This window comes from Scyliorhinus canicula, chromosome 6, assembly GCF_902713615.1.
Source record: "Scyliorhinus canicula chromosome 6, sScyCan1.1, whole genome shotgun sequence".
NCBI lineage: Eukaryota > Metazoa > Chordata > Chondrichthyes > Carcharhiniformes > Scyliorhinidae > Scyliorhinus > Scyliorhinus canicula.
In genome coordinates this window covers 133,901,286-133,920,042 of record NC_052151.1, presented here as the reverse complement: position 1 = coordinate 133,920,042, position 18,757 = coordinate 133,901,286, and the positions used below count along the sequence as shown (strand labels likewise).

The 18,757-nt window shown below is 49.1% G+C and overlaps 1 protein-coding gene across 1 annotated transcript in view; it reads left to right on the top strand.

Moving 5' to 3' along the window:
- The window catches only part of ldah (lipid droplet associated hydrolase), a 365,694-nt gene extending 356,398 nt beyond the window's left edge, over positions 1-9,296 (top strand). Inside the window, exon 6 of the mRNA XM_038800177.1 lies at positions 8,338-9,296. Coding sequence (XP_038656105.1) covers positions 8,338-8,532 — 195 coding nt within the window. The 3' untranslated portion in view covers positions 8,533-9,296. The remainder of the gene's footprint in view (positions 1-8,337) is intronic.
- The last annotated feature ends 9,461 nt before the right edge of the window (positions 9,297-18,757 follow it).

The following is an 18,757-nucleotide window of genomic DNA, read 5'->3' as shown; positions in this document are numbered from 1 at the left end:
CCCCCCCCCCCCCCCCCCAGGCACTGAAAAATGAACAAAAATTGCGGCAATACGTTGATTTTTACCGGCCTGCCAGCGACAGAGGGAAACCATCCCATCTTGTCAGATCCGCTTTCACCCTCCCCACCAAACTAGTAATGTTATACCTACACAGCCCCCCCCCAATCCCGAGCCACCTGCACCCCCCCAGATATCTAAAGTGAGTCCCTGCCCTACAGAATGGAAGCCCATTTGCCCCTGCCCTACGGAATGGAAGCCCATTTGCCCCTGCCCTACGGAATGGAAGCCCATTTGCCCCTGCCCTACGGAATGGAAGCCCATTTGCCCCTGCCCTACGGAATGGAAGCCCATTTGCCCCTGCCCTACAGAATGGAAGCCCATTTGCCCCTGCCCTACGGAATGGAAGCCCATTTGCCCTTGCCCCCACCCTGGCCGAGATATCACAAAATATTCACTTTTATCTCAATTTAGTTTATATCCCGAAAAAGACCCAACTACGCGACGCAGCTCCAATATGGCCGGCATCAACCCACTCAGTTCCGATACATACAACAGCAAGTCGTCCACATACAAAGATACCCTATGCTCCCCCTGCACTATCCCTTTCCACACTTCCAAATGCCTCAAAGTGATCACCTACGGCTTAATCGCAAGCGCGAGCAACAGAGGGGGACATAGGACATCCCTGCGTGGACCCCCAAAATATCCCGAATTCATGTTATCCATGCGGACACTTACCCTCGGTTCCCTATGCAGCAGCCTTACCCAATCTACAAATCGTGGCTCAATCCCAAACCGCTCCAGAACTGCCATCAAACCCCGGGCGGAATTCTCCGCAAGGCCCAACGCCGTTGTGAAACCCGGAGAGGTTCACGACGGCGTCGGAGGCCGCTCTTTGCCCCCTATTTTCACCCCCAGCCCCGCAAGGCGTGGCGGCTTGATCTTGCGGGGCGGCGGAGGGGAAAGAGTGCGTCCCTTTGAGACGCTGGCCCAACGATCGGCGGGCACCGATCGCAGGCCAGTCCCCTCCCGAGCACGGTCATGGTGCTCACTCCCCTCTCCGCCCCCCAGAAGCCACAAAACAGATTTTGGCGCCATGTTCACGCCGGCAACGACCAGGTGTGGTTGCCGCCGGCGTGAACCGGTCGGGAACGGCAGGCCGCTCGGCCCATCCGGGTCGGAGAATCGCGGGTCGCCGTGAAAAACGGCGGCCCGCGATTCTCCGAGCAACGTGTTGCAAAACGCGACACGCCATTTTGGGGGGGTTGGGAGAATCGCGGGGGGTGCCAGAGTGGCCCTCCCGCGATTCTCCCACCCGGCGTGGGAGCGGAGAATTGCGCCCCCCCCACTCTACTCGGTCAAACGCCATCTCGCCATCTAATGCCACAACCACCTCTGTCTCCCTCCACGCCAGTGCCATCACCACATTCAGTACCCTCCTAATATTCATATAGAGCTGCATCCCTTCACAGGTCTGATCTTCCTCTATCACCTTTGGGACGCACTCCACCAACCTACCCACCAATACCTTTGCATCCACATTCAAAAGTGATATGTGCTTGATACGACCCACATTCGGTCGGACCTTATACATCTTTTTTTTAAAATATATTTATTCACGTTTTCAGTCGATTTTCAACAAACCCCCCTCACCTACAAAAAAAACAAGAACACAAGAACACAACATGCAATAATTATACATAGGGATTTCCCCAAAATACAATAGCCCCCCATACAACAATAAGAACACAGATCGGGAAACACCCCGCCCTAACCCCAACACCACCCCAAGAGGAAACCCCCCCCCACCCCCCGGGTTGCTGCTGCTGACCTCCTAACACTCCGCGAGAAAGTCTAGGAACGGTTGCCACCGCCTGAAGAACCTCTGCACAGACCCTCGCAAGGCAAACTTTATCCTCTCCAACTTGATGAACCCAGTCATGCCATTAATCCAAGCTTCCACACTAGGGGGCTTTGCATCCTTCCACAGTAGCAAAATCCTCCAATGGGCTACCAGGGATGCAAAGGCCAGAATACAGCAACAGGGAGATCGATGCCTGCCCCGAAGTCTGTGGCAACACCCGCTTCCCTATCGCCTCCTCAAACATCCCCACCATCAGCGGCGCTAACTTATCTTTATATTTCTTGTAATACTCCACTGGAAACCCGCCTGGCCCTGTTACCTTCCCCAACTGCATCCTCCCAATCGCATCTTTTATCTCGTGCTCCGCTATCACCCCCTCCAATATGGTCCTGTCCCCCTCCCTCAACTTCGGGTATTCCAAACCATCCAGGAATTCCTGCATCTCTCAATCCTCCCCAGATGGCTGTGACCTATACAATCTCTCGTAAAACTGCTCAAAAACCCTATTAATTTGAACGAGAGCCGCCACCAACTTCCCTGCCCTATCCCGCACTTGAATAATTTCCCTCGCTGCTGCCTCCCTCCGAAGCTGGCCTGCCAACATGCGCCCTGCCTTCCCTCCATATTCGTAAACTGCTCCCCTTGCCTGCCTCAATTGGTGCACCGCCTTCCTTGTGGACAGCCGGTCAAAACTCGCCTGTAACTCCTTCCTCTTTTCCAATTTTGCTGGATCTCCGTCTTCTGCATAACTCCTGCCTACCTCCAACATCTCAGCTATTACCTTTGACGCTCCACCCTCTCCTTATCCACCTTTGCCTTAAACGAGATCACCTCCCCCCTCACCACCTCCTTTAGCGCTTCCCATACCACCGCCTGTGAAACTTCCCCCGCACAATTGAACCCCACATATTCCTCGATTACTTTCCCAATCGTATCATCGAACCCTCGGTCCCCCAGCAGCCCCACATCTAATCTCCACCCCAGCCTCTGCACTGCCTCCCTCTTCAACACCATATCCACCCAATGCGGCGCATGATTCAACATCGCAATTGCTGAGTATTCCAACCCCTTAACCGCAGCCAACAGCGCCTTCCCCACCACAAAAAGGTCAATTCGTGAATAAACCTCGTGGACAAAGGAAAAAACGAGTACTCGCACTCCCCCGGGTGCAGAAACCTCCAAGGGTCCATCCCTCCCATTTCCGCCATTGGTCCAGCCAATGCCTTCACCCTCCCCCCCCCCCCCCCCCACCCCCACCCCCCCGCCCCCACCTCCCCCCGTGATGCGAGCACGGCCGTGACCTGTCTAATCTCGGCTCCTGCACCAAGTTCCAGTCCCCACCCACTATCAATTCAAATCGGGGATGGCCCCATATACCTTCTTCACAAATCCTACATCATCCCAGTTGGGACCATGGATAATAAAAAAAACAATAACCTTTTATTGTCACGAGTATGAAGTTACTGTGAAAAGCCCCTAGTCGCCACATTCCGGCGCCTGTTTGGATAAGCTGGTACGGAAATTGAACCCGCACTGCTGGCCTTCTTCTGCATCACAAACCAGCTGTCTAGCTCACTGAGCTAAACCAGTGCCACCAGCCTCCCCTCCAATGTCCCTGTCACTATCACATACCTGCCTCCCTGGTCTGGAACCACTTTCTCCATTTGGAACCGTACTCTTTTGCTAACCAGGATCACTACCCCTCGAGCCCTACCATCAAATCCAGAATGAAACACCTGGCTGACCCAGCCCTTCCGAAGGCTCACCTGCTCCTTCAGCCTCAAGTGAGTCTCCTGCAGCATCGCCATATCGGCACCTTTCAGCACCCTTGATCTCTTGACTGGGCCACCCAACCTCCTCACCGTCCACATAACCATCTTAACCAGGGGAACTCACCCCCCACTTCTTATCCACCATCATCATACCACCGGGCCCTGCCCATGAGCCTGATCTGCCCCTATCCATTGTTAACATCGAAACCGCTCCCCCTCCCAGAATCCCCCCCCTGCACTTCCTCTCAAAACCCTCACCCAGTATCGATATCCCCCCCTTTCACACCTCTTTGGCCCATCAAAACCTGCTCGCCAGGCTCCAATGTCCCAAACCCCTCGCCACCTCAGCTCCGTTCACTAACCAACTTGTTAGCAAGCATGGGGGCCCCCACCCAATGCTTCCCCCCCCCCCACCCAGGAAAAATCAACCAAACCCAAACATCTCAATAAAATAACACAAAACCGCGGCAACATAGAATAACAATCAAAAATACTTAAACTCTATAATAGTGTAAAATAAATAGAGAACAATGGAGATCAAAAAACAAAACATTTAAAACATTTATACACTATCCCAACTCCCCATTCGCAGTCCACAGCCCATCTTCAGTTCCAATCTTCACTTCTGTCCCAAGCCTTCTGCCTTCACGAACGTCTCCACCGTCTCGAAGTAGAAATCTCTGGCACTGTAGGCCACTCTCGACTTCGATGGATACACCACACCAAATCGCACATTGCTGTTGTAGAATGCCGCCTTAACTTGGCCGAAAGCCGCTCGCCTCTTTACCAGCTCCACCGTCATGTCCTGGGAGATCCGAACTCCAGCACCAGCCCACTGCACCTCCCACTTCTGCTTCACCCAGTTCAGCACCTTCTCCTTCATGTGGTACTTGTGTGAGCAGATGATCATTGCCCTTGGCGGCTCATTTAACTTTCGCTTCGGCCTCAGCGACCGATGGGTTCGGTCCAGTTCATACTGGGAGGGTTCCTCACACTCCCCCATCAATTCTGCCAACATCTTGGCGAAGTACTCCGTTGGCTCGAGCCCTCCAGCCCCTTGGGCATACCCACAATCCTCAGATTTTGCTGCCTCGAGCGATTCTCCAGCTTTGCTCGGAGCCCCTTATTGGCCTCTACCACCCGCCGCAGCTCATCCCTCATCAAGGTGAGCTGATCGCTGTGCTGCGACATGGCCTCCTCCACTCCCTTCATCTTCGCGCTCTGCTCCCTCACCTCGGCGGATGTCTTCGCCACAGCTACTCTCACCGGGGCAAATGCCTCTTCCACCAACGTCTTCAAAGCCACCCTATTTCCGTCCTCAACGCCGCCATAAAAACTGTTTCTCCAGCTCAAAAGACATCAACTCAGCCATCCCCTCTGCTGTGAACAGTGCCGCCCCACCTGGCAGCCCAGCCTCTGCAACCTTGCTAGTTCCCAGGCTCGCCCCCTCTCTCAACGGTGAACATTCACTCCCTCCCTTCTTGACGGCTGTTTTTCTTAATCCTTTTGACATCCTTTGTCTTCCTTGCATCTTCCTTCATTCAATCATTTGCAAATTGCCCCCAGGACCGGACTTTTAAAAATCCTAAAGCACGCCTCAAGCAGGAGCAACCCAACATGCGACTTCCCTTCTACATGCCACCATCAGAGTTCCCCCTTTCATACACCGATTTAATATAACATTTCAACCTGCTAAGTAGTAAACAAAATATTTGGGGAAATTGTACTTTTTTTTAAATTTGAAAAACCCAATTACTTTTTTCCAATTAAGGGCTAATTTAGCGTGGACAATCCATCTACCCTGCACATCTTTGGGTTGTGGGGGTGAGGCCCACGCAGACATGGGGAGAATGTGCAAACTCCACATGGATAGTGACCCGGGGCCAGGATCAAAACGGGGTCCTCAGCGCCATGAGGCAGCAGGGCTAACCACTGCACCACCGTGCATCCCGAGGAAATTGTACTTAACAAATATTAAAATATCATTTCATTAATATTTGGTCTCATTTAAACTAAAAATTCAAATGTTGTGCTAGCTCCTGTAAATGTGCATTTCATTGCACCCTATCTGCAACAGTGCCCATGTACCAAATTCAGGTTTATAGATTAAAAGTGAACTGCAAATCAGCTGAAGCTCTTTTCAAATCGGAACTTGTCCCAAGACTGTCTTCTATGTGTCCAAAAGTAATATCATTGCTGAAATATCATAATCCCAAGCCTTGCCCAGTGATGTGTTCTGACACTATTCTAAATCATATCATGGCCAGGTACCCAGCCATCTGGACATACTGTAAGCTCTGAAATTTTGGTCCCTTGCTCCTGCAACAGCAATAGTCACAGATTTTTTAAATTTAGGTCATAGTATGTTATTTTGAATACTGTCAAAAAAGGTCTTTGGAAGCTATATCGTTTAACAATAAGTGTAAAGTTACTTTGATTCTACTGTGTTGAATACCCACATTCACTTTTATAAACCAACTGCAGTTTACCACCACGTTGCGCCCGGCATGATCTGGGCATGCTGGGTGTATCGCAGGGGAGGCCCAAATCAGGCTTTGTGCCAGGTGTGAAACCTTGCGCGAGTCACCTGACTAGCAATTCTCCGCCCCCCACACCGGGTGGGAGAATCGGGGGGGGGGGGGGGGGGGGGGGGGGGAGTCCCGCCCCGGCACCCGCACGCAATTCTCTCCCCCCCCAAAACGGCCGCTGATATTTCCGACAGGCCGCTCGGTGAATCGCCGCTCGCCGTTTGTAACGGGGCGAGCGGCGATTCTCCGGCCTGGATGGGCCGAGCGGCCTGCCCAATACTACAGGTTCACGCCGGCGCCAACCACACTTTGTCGCTGCCGGCGTGAACAGCGCGCAAACGCTGCGTGGGCGGCCTGTGGGGGGGGGGGGGGGAGGGAGGATCGAGCACCGGGGGGGGCGCTCAGAAGGGGTCTGACCCGCAATCGGTGCCCACCGATCGGCGGGCCGGCGTCTCTAACGGACACACTCTTTTACCCCGCCGCCCCGCAAGATCAATCCTACATGTCTTGCGGGGTGCCCGCGGGGAGGACAGCAACCGCGCATGCATGGGTGACGTAATTTACGCGGCACCGGCTGCGTCATTTACGCGCTGCTGCTTTCACACGGCCTGATGCGCGTAAATGACACGGCGCTGCACCTAGTCCCCCGGGGGTGGGAGAATAGGGGGCGAGCAGCGGCCTCCGACGCCGTTGTGAAACACTCCGGTTTTCATTCCGGCGTCGACACTTAGTCTCCCGTTGGGAGAATCCCGCCCATGGTGTCTGGCGTGATCTGCATCAGGCCCTCGCATTTTCCTACACCCGCGAGTCACCAGCTGCATGGGTAGGCTTCAACTGGGTGCCAATCAGAGGCCATTGGAGTCCCCCGGTGGTCAGAGGAAGGGCAGTACTTTGGCACTCCCCTGGCACCTTGTCACCCTATGTCCGGTTGGCACTGCCAGAGTGCTGAACTCACCGGTGAGACTTGCTCTTCAGAGATCGGGGCGCCATTTTGAAAGTGAGCTCGAGGGTCCCCCACACCCCCCACCATGGGCAGTGCTACCCCTGCAAACATGGGCATTACCAATCCCCCAAGTATGAGCTCCCACTTTCAGGACACCCCCTTTCACCCCTCAACCTTTATGAAACTCCTTCATACCCCCCATTGACCTCCCCACCCTTCATAACCCCCTCGCTCCCTCCCTTTCATGGTCATGGCCACCCTCAGACCCTGACCCTTGGCACTGGCAGCCGGGCACCCTGGCACTGCAGGATGGATGAATCACATCCTTCATGTGAAAAATAGGAACTTGCTTGCTTAAATTCTTCATAATTACAGCTTTCAAATTGTATTTTTATGTTGATTATGATGCCCTGATTTCTGTAACGAAAGTCTTTTAAATATTCTACAAAGCTTTTTGGAAATTTATAGGATTCTTCAGACATTTTCTAATCGGAATTTCTTAAACCAAACTACTCAATGTTTTCTTCAGTGAACAGAAATTTCCAAGCTCAATTTCAAACAGAGCATGCTGTAAATCATTCTTTTCAGCTTATTTTCTCTATAATTATATATGTGAAGTTTCCAGTCTTCATATGTAATGAAAGTATTGAAAGTACATCCATAACCTTTACTAAAGCCAAAGTAGTCAAATAATTTGCAGATCACTAATGTAAAACTGAAGAAAATAATGTACCAAATGCAGATACATAAAGATGTGGTGCTTTTTGAAACTGATATTGGTAATTCTGGCTTTCAAAAGACAGCAGTTTACTTGTAACTTGTGGTGCCAGCAGATTAAAAATCGCACACTTTTCCTCTATTATATCTTTTGTAAGGGAAGCAAAGAGACCACACCTGTGTAGGTCGAAGCAAAAACTTACTTTATTTAACAATAAGTATTATTTACAGCTCCAGTAGATCCCTACTGGGTCTTCTTGAGTTGGTGACAAAGCCAAGTATTGTTAAGGGTCCTTTGCTCTCTTATCAGGGGGAGCTCATACTTTGCAAGCTCCACAGGGCAGTTAACCATCCCTACCCCATAAGACCCGTGCGGGTTATCGCAATATCCTATCATTAATGTTGGCCTTAAATGGTATTTATGTATCTCAAGGGTCGATGTGAAATTTCATGTAACACTGTATTTGGTAAGCAAATCTTTCCTGAAGGTCTACCGTTGTGTCTCTGTTTTAGCTTATCTTTTACTATGGATCTAATGATCACTGGTGCCCAATCAAGTATTATGAAGATATGAAGAGAAGCTTTCCTGATGGGATCATTCATCTCTGCCAAAAAGGAATTCGTCATGCCTTTGTTTTGGATGCCAATGGAGAAATGGCTGAAATGATTATAGACTGGCTATATACAGATCTAGCAAAATTGCAATAGAGCCATAGCATGTGTATAATGTAAAATATAAATGCTTTTTAAATGACCTAATATATGACACATTACACACTCTTGTAAGTCTGATGTGTTTTAGAATTGAACAAAGGCTAGCTTATTTAAACAAAAATAAAATAAACTTCAGATATATCTCCCAGACAGGGCTTGGAAAATAGTTTTCTAGAATGACTACTTGGTTACAGCTTTCAAAATATTTGTGATTGCTGTAAATTTTATATCTACATGCAGTCCCGATGCAAGGAAATCTGTTTTATATCAGGGTTATTTTTATGGGCTAATAATTGTTGGTGTTCAGTCTACTTGTAGTTCATTAGGTTAGATTTAGTTTTCAATCAAAAGAGCATTGCAGGTTTGTTGAAAAGCATGGATGGAACTCTTCCAGATCCCTGCCAAACACCAGCAAGGGAAAATATTACAATATGTTTTGAAATCATCCTGCATTCACATTCATCAGATCTCACCTGACCAGAAACCTGTCAAGACCAAATTAGCCACTAAGCTACTTCCACTAGTAGGAAACATTGTGTAATTTGTCTGGAGTTTATTGCAGGCGCTGACATTTGTTTAAAATAAAACACTGCAGCTATGATATTGATAAGGATTTATTTTCTCCTGGAGCAGCTATACTTCATAAAGAAGAACTTAGCTACTGTTTTTGATTATAGCTACAAAACAAAATGTGTTTATGGAAGAGCAAATATAAAAAATCACCAAAACTACAAATAAACAAAGTAATTTTTGACATAGCAACTTTATTTGATTTTGTATTTTGGGCCTAACATTATACATTATTTATTTTACTTTATTCCTACTCTTTATAGTCAATGAGGCAGGAAGAAAGACTCCTTTTGGGCCTCCTCTAAAGTATTTGGTCCTGAAACAGCAACTGCCAGAATCATGTTCTTTGACTGTTCCTTCCATTGCTCTGATGAACCAACTGCCTTTTACTGTGAGCATCTCCACCACCATTTCACTACAAAAGAGGGCAGGCAAAATGCTGCGGATGCTGGAAATCAGAAACAGAAAATGCTGGAAAGGTGAAATAGGTTTGACAGCATCTGTGGAGAAACAGAGTTAATATTTCAAGTCCGCCTGACTCTTCTTCAGAGCTGAAGAGGAGTAGAAATGTGATGGATTATAAAGTTGGCGAGGGGGATGGAGAAGGTGGAGCAGAATAGAAGGTCGGCTAATTCAGGGCTAAGGAGAGATTGACAGGGACGCAAAACAAATGGGTTATTGATGGTAGCAATAAGGATGAAAGAATGTGCTGACAGTGTAATTAAGTTAAGATAGTAGAATGTGTTAACAGGAAAATAAAGGTCAGTGCTCAGTGAAAGTAAACCTAAAGAACAAGTGACAGATAGGACTGAAGGTGATGTGGGGTTTGATTTGGGGCAAAGAAAATAAAAATTAGAAAGGAGGGTGATGGAGGAGAATGTTTGCTGTCTATAAGTGTTGAACTCAGTGCTGAGTCCAGAAAGCTGTAACGTGCCTAATTGGAAGATGAGGGACGGGATACGTCAGTCGCATCCGCCTGGCGACCGGAAATTCCCACCCGGGATCAATGGATCTTTACATGGCCCGTGTCCCATCCATGGTGATCTTGCAGCGGGCACGGCCTAAGACTCCAGCCCAAGGTGTTGTTCCTCCAGTTTGCGTTGGACTTCACTGGAGCATTGCTGTAGGCCAGGTACGGAAGTGAGAGCAAGTTGAAATGGCAAGCGACAGGAAAGTTGGGGTCATTCTTGCGAAGGTGTTCCGAAAGGTATCACTCAGTCTGCGATTAGTCTCCCAAATGAAGAGGAGACTACAGTGAGAGCAACGAATACAGTAGACAACATTGAAGGAGGTGCAACTGAAATGCTGCATCACCTGAAAGGAACGCTTAGAGCTTTAGAGAGTGAGGAGGGAGAGGGTAAATCGGCAGGTTTTGCAACTACTGCAATTTCATGGGAAGGTGCCGTGGGAAGGGGGTGAATGATTGGGGGCAATGGAGGAGTGAATCAGGGTGTCACAGATGGAGTGGTCTCCAAGGGTGGCATCATGCTGGAGTTGTTGGAAATGGCACAGAATGATCCTTTTAATATGGATGCTGGTGGGGTAAAGAATGAGTAAGAAGGGAACTGTATGATGGTTCTGGCAGGGAAGGGAAGCAATGAGGACAGTGGTGTGGGAGATGGGTGGGGCACAGTTGAATGCCCTGTCAGCCACATTGGGGGGGAAACCTCAGTTGAGGAAAATTACAGACGTGTCATTTTTTAAAAGTTCGATCATGGGATCTCGGCTTCACTGGCCCGGCCAACATTTATGCCCATCCCCGAGAGAATTTAAGAGTCAACCGCATTGCTGTGGATTTGGAGTCACATGTAGGCCAGACCAGGTAAAGATGGTAGATTTCCTTCCCTAAAGAGGCATTAGTGAACCAGATGGGTTTTATGGTCATCATTAGACTTTTAATTCCAGATTTTTATTGAATTCAAATTTTACCATCTGCCGTGATGTGATTCGAACCCGGGTCCCCAGAGCATTACCCTGGGTTTCTGGGTTACTAGTCCAGTGACAATACCACTTAGCCGCCGCCTACCCTAAGCGCTGTTTTTGAAGGTGGCATCAGAATAGATGCAATGGAGGCAGAGAAACTGGAAGAATGTCATGGAGTCCTTACAGGGACAGGAGTGTGAGAAGCGGTAGTTGTGGAATAAATATTGGTGGTCAGTCTCTTGAAGAAATGGAGACAACAAAGGTATAGACCATAAGACATAGGAGCAGAATTAGGCCACTCGGCCCATCAAGTCTGCTCCGCCATTCAATCATGGTTGATATTTTTCTCATCCCCATTCTTCTGCCCATTCCCCATAACCCCTGATCCCCTCATTAATCAAGAACCTATCTATCTCTGTCTTAAAGACACTCAGTGATTTGGCCTCCATAGCCTTCTGCGGCAGAGTTACACAGATTCACCACGCTCTGGCTGAAGAAATTCCTCCTCATCTCTGTTTTGAAGGATCGTCCCTTTAGTCTGATATTGTGCCCTCTGATTCTAGTTTTTCCCGCAAGTGGAAACATCCTCTCCATGTCCACTCTATCCAGGCCTCGTAGTATCCTGAAAGTTTCAATAAGATCCCCTGTCATCCTTCTAAATGCCAACAAATACAGACCCACAGTCCTCAACCACAATCAGTCAGACCACAATTAGTAAGAATAAACAAGAACACCTCCTCCACAATAGTCTTCAATACCGGGGTCCCGCAAGGCTGCTTACTTAGCCCCCTACTATACTCCCTGTAAACACATAACTGTGTGGCAAAATTTGGTTCCAACTCCATCTACAAGTTTGCTGACGATGCGACCATCGTGGATCGGATCTCGAATAACGACAAGTCAGAATCCAGGAGGGAGATAGAGAACCTAGTGGTGTGGTGCAACAACAACAATCTCTCCCTCAATGCCAGCAAAACTAAAGAGCTGGTCATTGACTTCAGGAAGCAAAGTATTGTACACACCCCTGTCAGCATCAACGGGGCCAAGGTGGAGATGGTTAGCAGCTTCAAATTCCTCGAGGTACACATCACCAAAAATCTGTCCTGGTCCACCCACGTCGACGGCACCACCAAGAAAGCACAACAGCGCCTTTACTTCCTCAGGAAACTAAGGAAATTCGGCATGTTCACATTGACTCTTACCAACTTTTACAGATGTACCATAGAAAGCATCCTATCTGGCTACATCACAGCCTGGTATGGCAACTGCTCGGCCCAAGAGCGCAAGAAACTTCAGAGAGTCATGAACACAGTTCAGTCCATTGCCCAATCCTACCTCCCATCCATTGACTTCATCTACACCTTCCGCTGCCTTGGGAGAGCAGGCTGCATAATCAAAGACCCCTCCCACCCGGCTTACTCACTCTTCCAACTTCTTCCATCGGACAGGAGAGACAGAAGTCTGAGAACAGCATGAACAGACTCAAAAACAGCTTCTCCCCTGCTGTTACCAGACTCCTAAACGACCCTCTTATAGACTAACCTGATTAACACTACACCCCTGTAAGCTTCACCCGATGCCGATGTTTATGTAGTTACATTGTGTACCTTGTGTTGCCCTATTATGTACTTTTATTTTATTTTATTTTCATGTACTTAATGATCTGCTTGCAGAAAAATACTTTTCACTGTACCTCGGCACACGTGACAATAAACAAATCCAATCCAATCGAACAGTTCCTCATACGACAAGCCCTTCATTCTAGGTATCATTCTTGTGAACCTCCTCTGGACCCTTTCCAAGGCCAGCACATCCTTCCTTAGATACGGGGCCCATAACTGCTCTCAATACTCCAAATGGGGTCTGACCAGAGTCTTATACAGCCTCAGAAGTACATCCCTGCTCTTGTATTCTAGCCCTGTCGACATGAATGCTAACATTGCATTTGCCCTCCTAACTGCCGACTGAACCTGCACATTAACCTTAAGAGAATCTCGAACAAGGACTCCCAAGACCCTTCGTGCTTCTGATTTCTAAAGCATTTCCCCATTCAGAAAATAGTCTATGCCTTCATTCCTCCTTCCAGAGTGCATAACCTCACTCTTTTCTGCATTGTATTCCATCTGACACTTCTTTGCCCACTCTCCTAGCCTGTCCAAGCCCTTCTGCAGTGCCCCTGCTTTCTCAACACTATCTGTTCCTCTACATATCTTTGTATCATCTACAAACTTAACAAGTGCCTTCAGTTCCTTCTTACAAATCGTTAATGTATATTATGAAAAGTTGTGATCCCAGGAACACCACTAACACCGGCTGCCATCCTGAAAAAGATCCCTTTATCCCCACTCTCTGCCTTCTGCTAGTCAGTCAAACCTGTATCCATGCCAGGATCTTAGTCTTAACACCATCTTAACTTATTTAACAGCCTCCTATGCGGCACCTGTTCAAAGGAAGGGAAGTATCGAAGATGGACCATGTGGAGGTGAGAAAGGTGGAAATTGGAAGCAAAATAGATACATTTCTCCAAGTCCAGATGAGAGCATACAGTTTCTGTTGTTGGTCCAGTTGTGTGCCTCAGAGACCTGTGAAGATATTTTCAGAACATGGCTATGCATAGACCTCATCAGCATTAGTCAAGAGTTTTGGCAAGCAGCTAATAAGCTATTATTCTCTGACTGTGACAGAACCCTAAGACATTCTGGAGCAATTCTCTGCCACCACTCAATCTAGCATAGCTCCCCAACACAGGCCAGAGAGCCATCTCCCACATGCAAATGAGGCCAGGGGCTGAAATTGGGCTATATTTATATATCATAAAATAGTTTCAACAGAGAAGGAGACCTTCAGTTGTTCCTGTTTGTGCTGGCTCGCTAGAACAGCAACTAGCCTAATCCCATCTTTTCCCCATAGTCCTGCAAACCCTTTGGTTTCAGATAATTATCCAATTATCTTTTGAAGGCCTCAATTGAATCTGCCATCATCACACTCTCAGGCAAAACATTCCAGATACTAGGCATTGTTATGTTAGAACGTTTTTCCTCATGTCACCATTGCTTCTTTTGCGAGTCACCTTAAATCGGTGTCCTCTTGTTCTTGAACATTCCATTGCCACTACTCTGTCCAGACCCCTTATGATTTTGAAAAGCTCCATCAGATCTCTTCTCAATCTTCTCTTCTCCAGGGAGAAGAGCCACAGTTTCTGAAATCCATCCACTCAGCCTAAGTTCCTCATCCTTTGAACCATTCACATTCATCCTAGAGTATGGCACCCAGATTTGGACACAGTAATCCAGTTGAGGATGAACCAGGGTTTTATACAGATTCACCATACCTTCCTTGCTTTTATAGTCTTTTGTTCCTATTTACAAAGCCCAGTATCCTGTATGTATTATTAGCTACTTTCTTAATCTGTCTTGCCACCTTCAACGATTTGTGCACATATACTCCCAGATCCCTCTTCTCCTGTACCACTTCAGAATTGTGTATTTTATTTTATAAAACCTCTCTTGTTCTTCCCACCAGAACACATCACTCCAGACTTCCCTGCATTCAATTTCATCTGCTTGTCACCTATTTCACCAACTGGTCATAAGTCCTCTTGACGTTTATCACTCTCCTTCTCACAGTTCACAATACTAGGTGTGCACATCACCAACAATCTGGCCTGGTCCACTCATATCGACGCTGCAACCAAGAAATCACAACAACGCCTATACTTCCTCAGGAAACTAAGGAAATTCGGCATGTCCACATTGACTCTTATCAACTTTGACAGATGTACCATAGACAGCACCCTATCTGGTTGCATCACAGCCTGGTGTGGGAACTGATCGGCCAAGAGCATAAGAAACTACAGAGAGTCGTGAACACAGCCCAGGTCCATCACTTGAGACCGCCTCCCATCCATTGACTCTGTCTACACCTCCTAGCGGGCAGCATAATCAAAGACCCCTCCCAGTTGGGTTATTCGCTCTTCGAACCTCTTCCATCAAGCAGGAGATACAAAAGTCAGAAAAACGCAGTAGCAGGTTCAAAACAGCTTCTTCCCCGTTGTTACCTGACTCATGAATGACCCTCTTATGGACTGAACTGATCTCTCCATACATCTTCTCAATGAGAACTCAATGAACACTCCTTGGGCGGGATTCTCCAATAATGGCAGATATCCACGCCGTTGGGTCTTACGATGGCGTGAACGGGCCGGTCCCACGACTAATTCTGACCCCTCCAGGGCCAGTTGTGCTGGCGCCGACGAGGACATGTGCATTGGCACCGGCGCCAACGCGCGCATGCGCAGTGGCCTCCTTCAACGCGCCGGCCCCGATGCAACATGGCGCAGGTCTACAGGGGCCACGCGTAGGAAAGGAGCCCCAGCCACAGAGGCCGGCCCGCCGATCAGTGGGCCCTGATCATGGGCCAGGCCACATCGGAGGCCACCCCAGGGTCTGACCCTCCCCCCCTCACCCCCCCCCCTCCAAAAAGGCCACCACTCGACCCTTACACGCCGAGGTCCCACCAGCCCAGAGCAGGTTAGAACGGCACACGGCTCTTTTCTTACGGCTGATCGGCCCATGAGGGCCGGCGAATCGGTGGGCCGGCCACGCAGAGCGGCCCGCAACTGGCGCCCCGCCAACCACGCCGGCGCCAATGGCGCGAATTCTCCGCTCTGTGAACAATCAAGTGCCGGCATCGGGGCGGCGTGGCACGATTCGCGCGGCCCACCGGTGATTCTCCGACCCAGCGCAGGGTTGGAGAATCTCGCCCCTTATGCTTCAACCCATGTCTGTGTCTATTACATTCTGTATTTATCGTATGTCTTATGTTTTTCACGCATGGAACGATCTGCCTGGACTGTATGCAGATTAATACTTTTCACTGTCCCTCGGGACACGTGACAATAAATCAAATTAAATACTTCTGAGCTGAAATTGTACGCTGTATGCCAATGCCTTAATGTCTATATCATGAATCTTCTTCAGTTCTTTGCTTAAAGGCAGATCTAACCGACTGTGCCACGACCTCCATCATGGGTAGACAAGGCGGCAGGTCCCAATTCCACTCCAGGTGGAATTGAGCTCGAACCCAATGCGGATGCCACAAAATCTGATCCACGGCCATCCAGCCAACTGAGCTAGCCAGCTCTCGCCCCCCTCCACCAAAGGAGTCTGAGCTGTGGTGGAAACATACACTTTTACGTGCATGTTGTAGGCATGATAAAAGTTCCAATTTCTCTCCATCAGACAACTAACCAGGAATCAGGAGGATTTACAAGTTTTGTTTTTTAAATTTAGAGTACCCAATTAATTTTTTCCCATCAAGGGGCAATTTAGCATGGCCAATTTATCTCCCCTGCATATCTTTGGGTTGTGGGGGTGAACCCCATGCAGACATGGGAAGAACGTGCAAACTCTGCATGGACAGTGACTCAGGGCCGGGATCAAACCTGGGACCTCAGCGCCGTGAAGCAGCAGTGCTAATCAATGTGCCGCCGTGCTGCGCCCGAAGGATTTACAAGTTGATACTCAATAGCAACGGTGTATCTTCTAAATTCTAACTTCTTTTTCCTCAATCTAGGCTCTGCTCTGCTGCACATTATAAGAATATTGCTCACGGTTGCATGGTGGTTAGCATAAATGCTTCACAGTTCCAGGGTCCCAGGTTCAATTCTCGGCTGGGTCACTGTCTGTGCGGAGTCTGCACGTCCTCCCCGTGTGTGCGTGGGTTTCCTCCGGGTGCTCCGGTTTCCTCCCACAGTCCAAAGATGTGCGGGTTAGGTGGATTGGCCATGCTAAATTGCCCTTAGTGTTAAAGTAAGGTTAATGGGGGGGGGTACTGGTATAGGGTGGATACGTGGGCTTGAGTAGGGGGTGATCATTGCTCGGCACAACATCGAGGGCCGAAGGGCCTGTTCTGTGCTGTACTGTTCTATGTTCTATGTTCTTATGTCGAGCCTCAATGTAGCTGCTTCCAGGCGGAAAGTTGAGTTCCCAGTCCAGAGAGCTGAACATTTAAGTCTCACGTACACTAAAAATGCCTTGCACGCCATCTTGCCATTGACTGTCCATTTGGAGCTTGTGCACAAGGCCATTGTAGTCTAGAAATGTATTTGAATAAAATTAGAAAACATGTTCTCTGCACCCTTCAGGTTTTTAGCTATCTTTTTGTAGTCGCTGTGTCACTGAGCAGCTAACACTTTGTGCACTGTTTTCATATTGCAGAAAGACTGGAACCTTCCTGGTAGCTTCTTAAAACTGTACACCAGGTTCTGTCCCTGACTGTTTGCACAGCTGTATTTATCAGTGATGAGCCATCAATTGAATGCGAGACGAGTTGCTGTACAAAAGTTAGGCTTTAACACGCTAGAACTTAGCCCTGCGGTCGACTACAGTAAATGGACGACCGCCGGGCGTTCTGACTATTTATACCTCGGTATGGAGGCGTGGTTAACTCAGCCTCTCGACCAATCGGAGAGCTGTCACATGACTGGTCTCAACCAATCGGTCGAGAGGCATATGACCGACCAGGGCCAATGGTAAGCCGGTGTTCTGCACCAATGGCAGACAACTATGCAAATCATACCACCACATTCACCCCTTGCGGAGAAAGAAGCCGGGGGGGGGGGTATCAACGAGAGCCAGGGGCGGGGGGGGGGGGGGGGGAAGAGAACTGGTGGTATGAGTAGCAGCCGGGGAAGGGAGAGAGAACAAAAATTTTCTCTTCTTTTATTACATTTTTTTGGCTTCCCACTGGCCCAGACAATTAACAATATTACACAAAGTCCCAACAAAGTCCATGGAGCTATTGTAATTTAAATCGATTCGATCAGTCTTTTCGTGGCCCGTGACGTTCTGGCAGACCACCGCAGTGGAGTAGGTGACGTCGGTTCAGCCGATGGTGGTGGTTCCGCTGACGTCCTGGAGTCCGGGAGCGATGGTCCTTGAACAGTCTCCGTCACCCGAGCTGGCTGTGGAGACGCCATGGATGGGGAAGGGGTGGCCTGGGTGGAGCGCTGGGGAAAAAAAACAGGGGGGGGTCTGTGGTGAAGGGGGGGAAGGCCGCACGCCGGCAGGTGGCAGGTCCCGGAGGGAGACCGTGTCCTGCCGACCGTCAGGGTACTCCACATACGCATACTGCGGGTTAGCGTGGAGTAACTGGACTTGTTCCACCAACGGGTCGGACTTGTGCACCCGCACATGCTTCCGGACCAAGCTGGGTCCGGGGGCGGCCAGCCACGTCTGGAGAGGGGATCCGGAGGACGACTTCCTGGGGAAAACAAGAAGACGTTCATGAGGTGTCTGAATTGTTGCGGTACAGAGGAGTGAGCGGATAGAATGCAGGGCATCAGGGATAACCTCTTGCCATTGGGAAATAGGGAGATCTCCGGACAGGAAGGCCAGTAGTATGGTCTTCCAGATGGTACCATTCTCCCGCTCGACCTGTCCGTTACTCCGAGGGTTATAGCTGGTCGTCCTGCTAGAGGCAATGCCCCTGTTGAGCAGGAATTGACGCAGCTCGTCGCTCATAAATGAGGACCCCCGATCGCTGTGTATGTACGCGGGGTAGCCGAACAGTGAGAAGATGGAGAGTAGGGCCTTAATGACGGCCGATGTGGTCATGTCGGGGCAGGGAATGGCGAAGGGGAAGCGGGAGTATTCGTCGATTACCGCCAGGAAGTAAATGTTGCGGTTGTTAGAGGGAAGGGGCCCCTTGAAGTCAATGCTGAGAC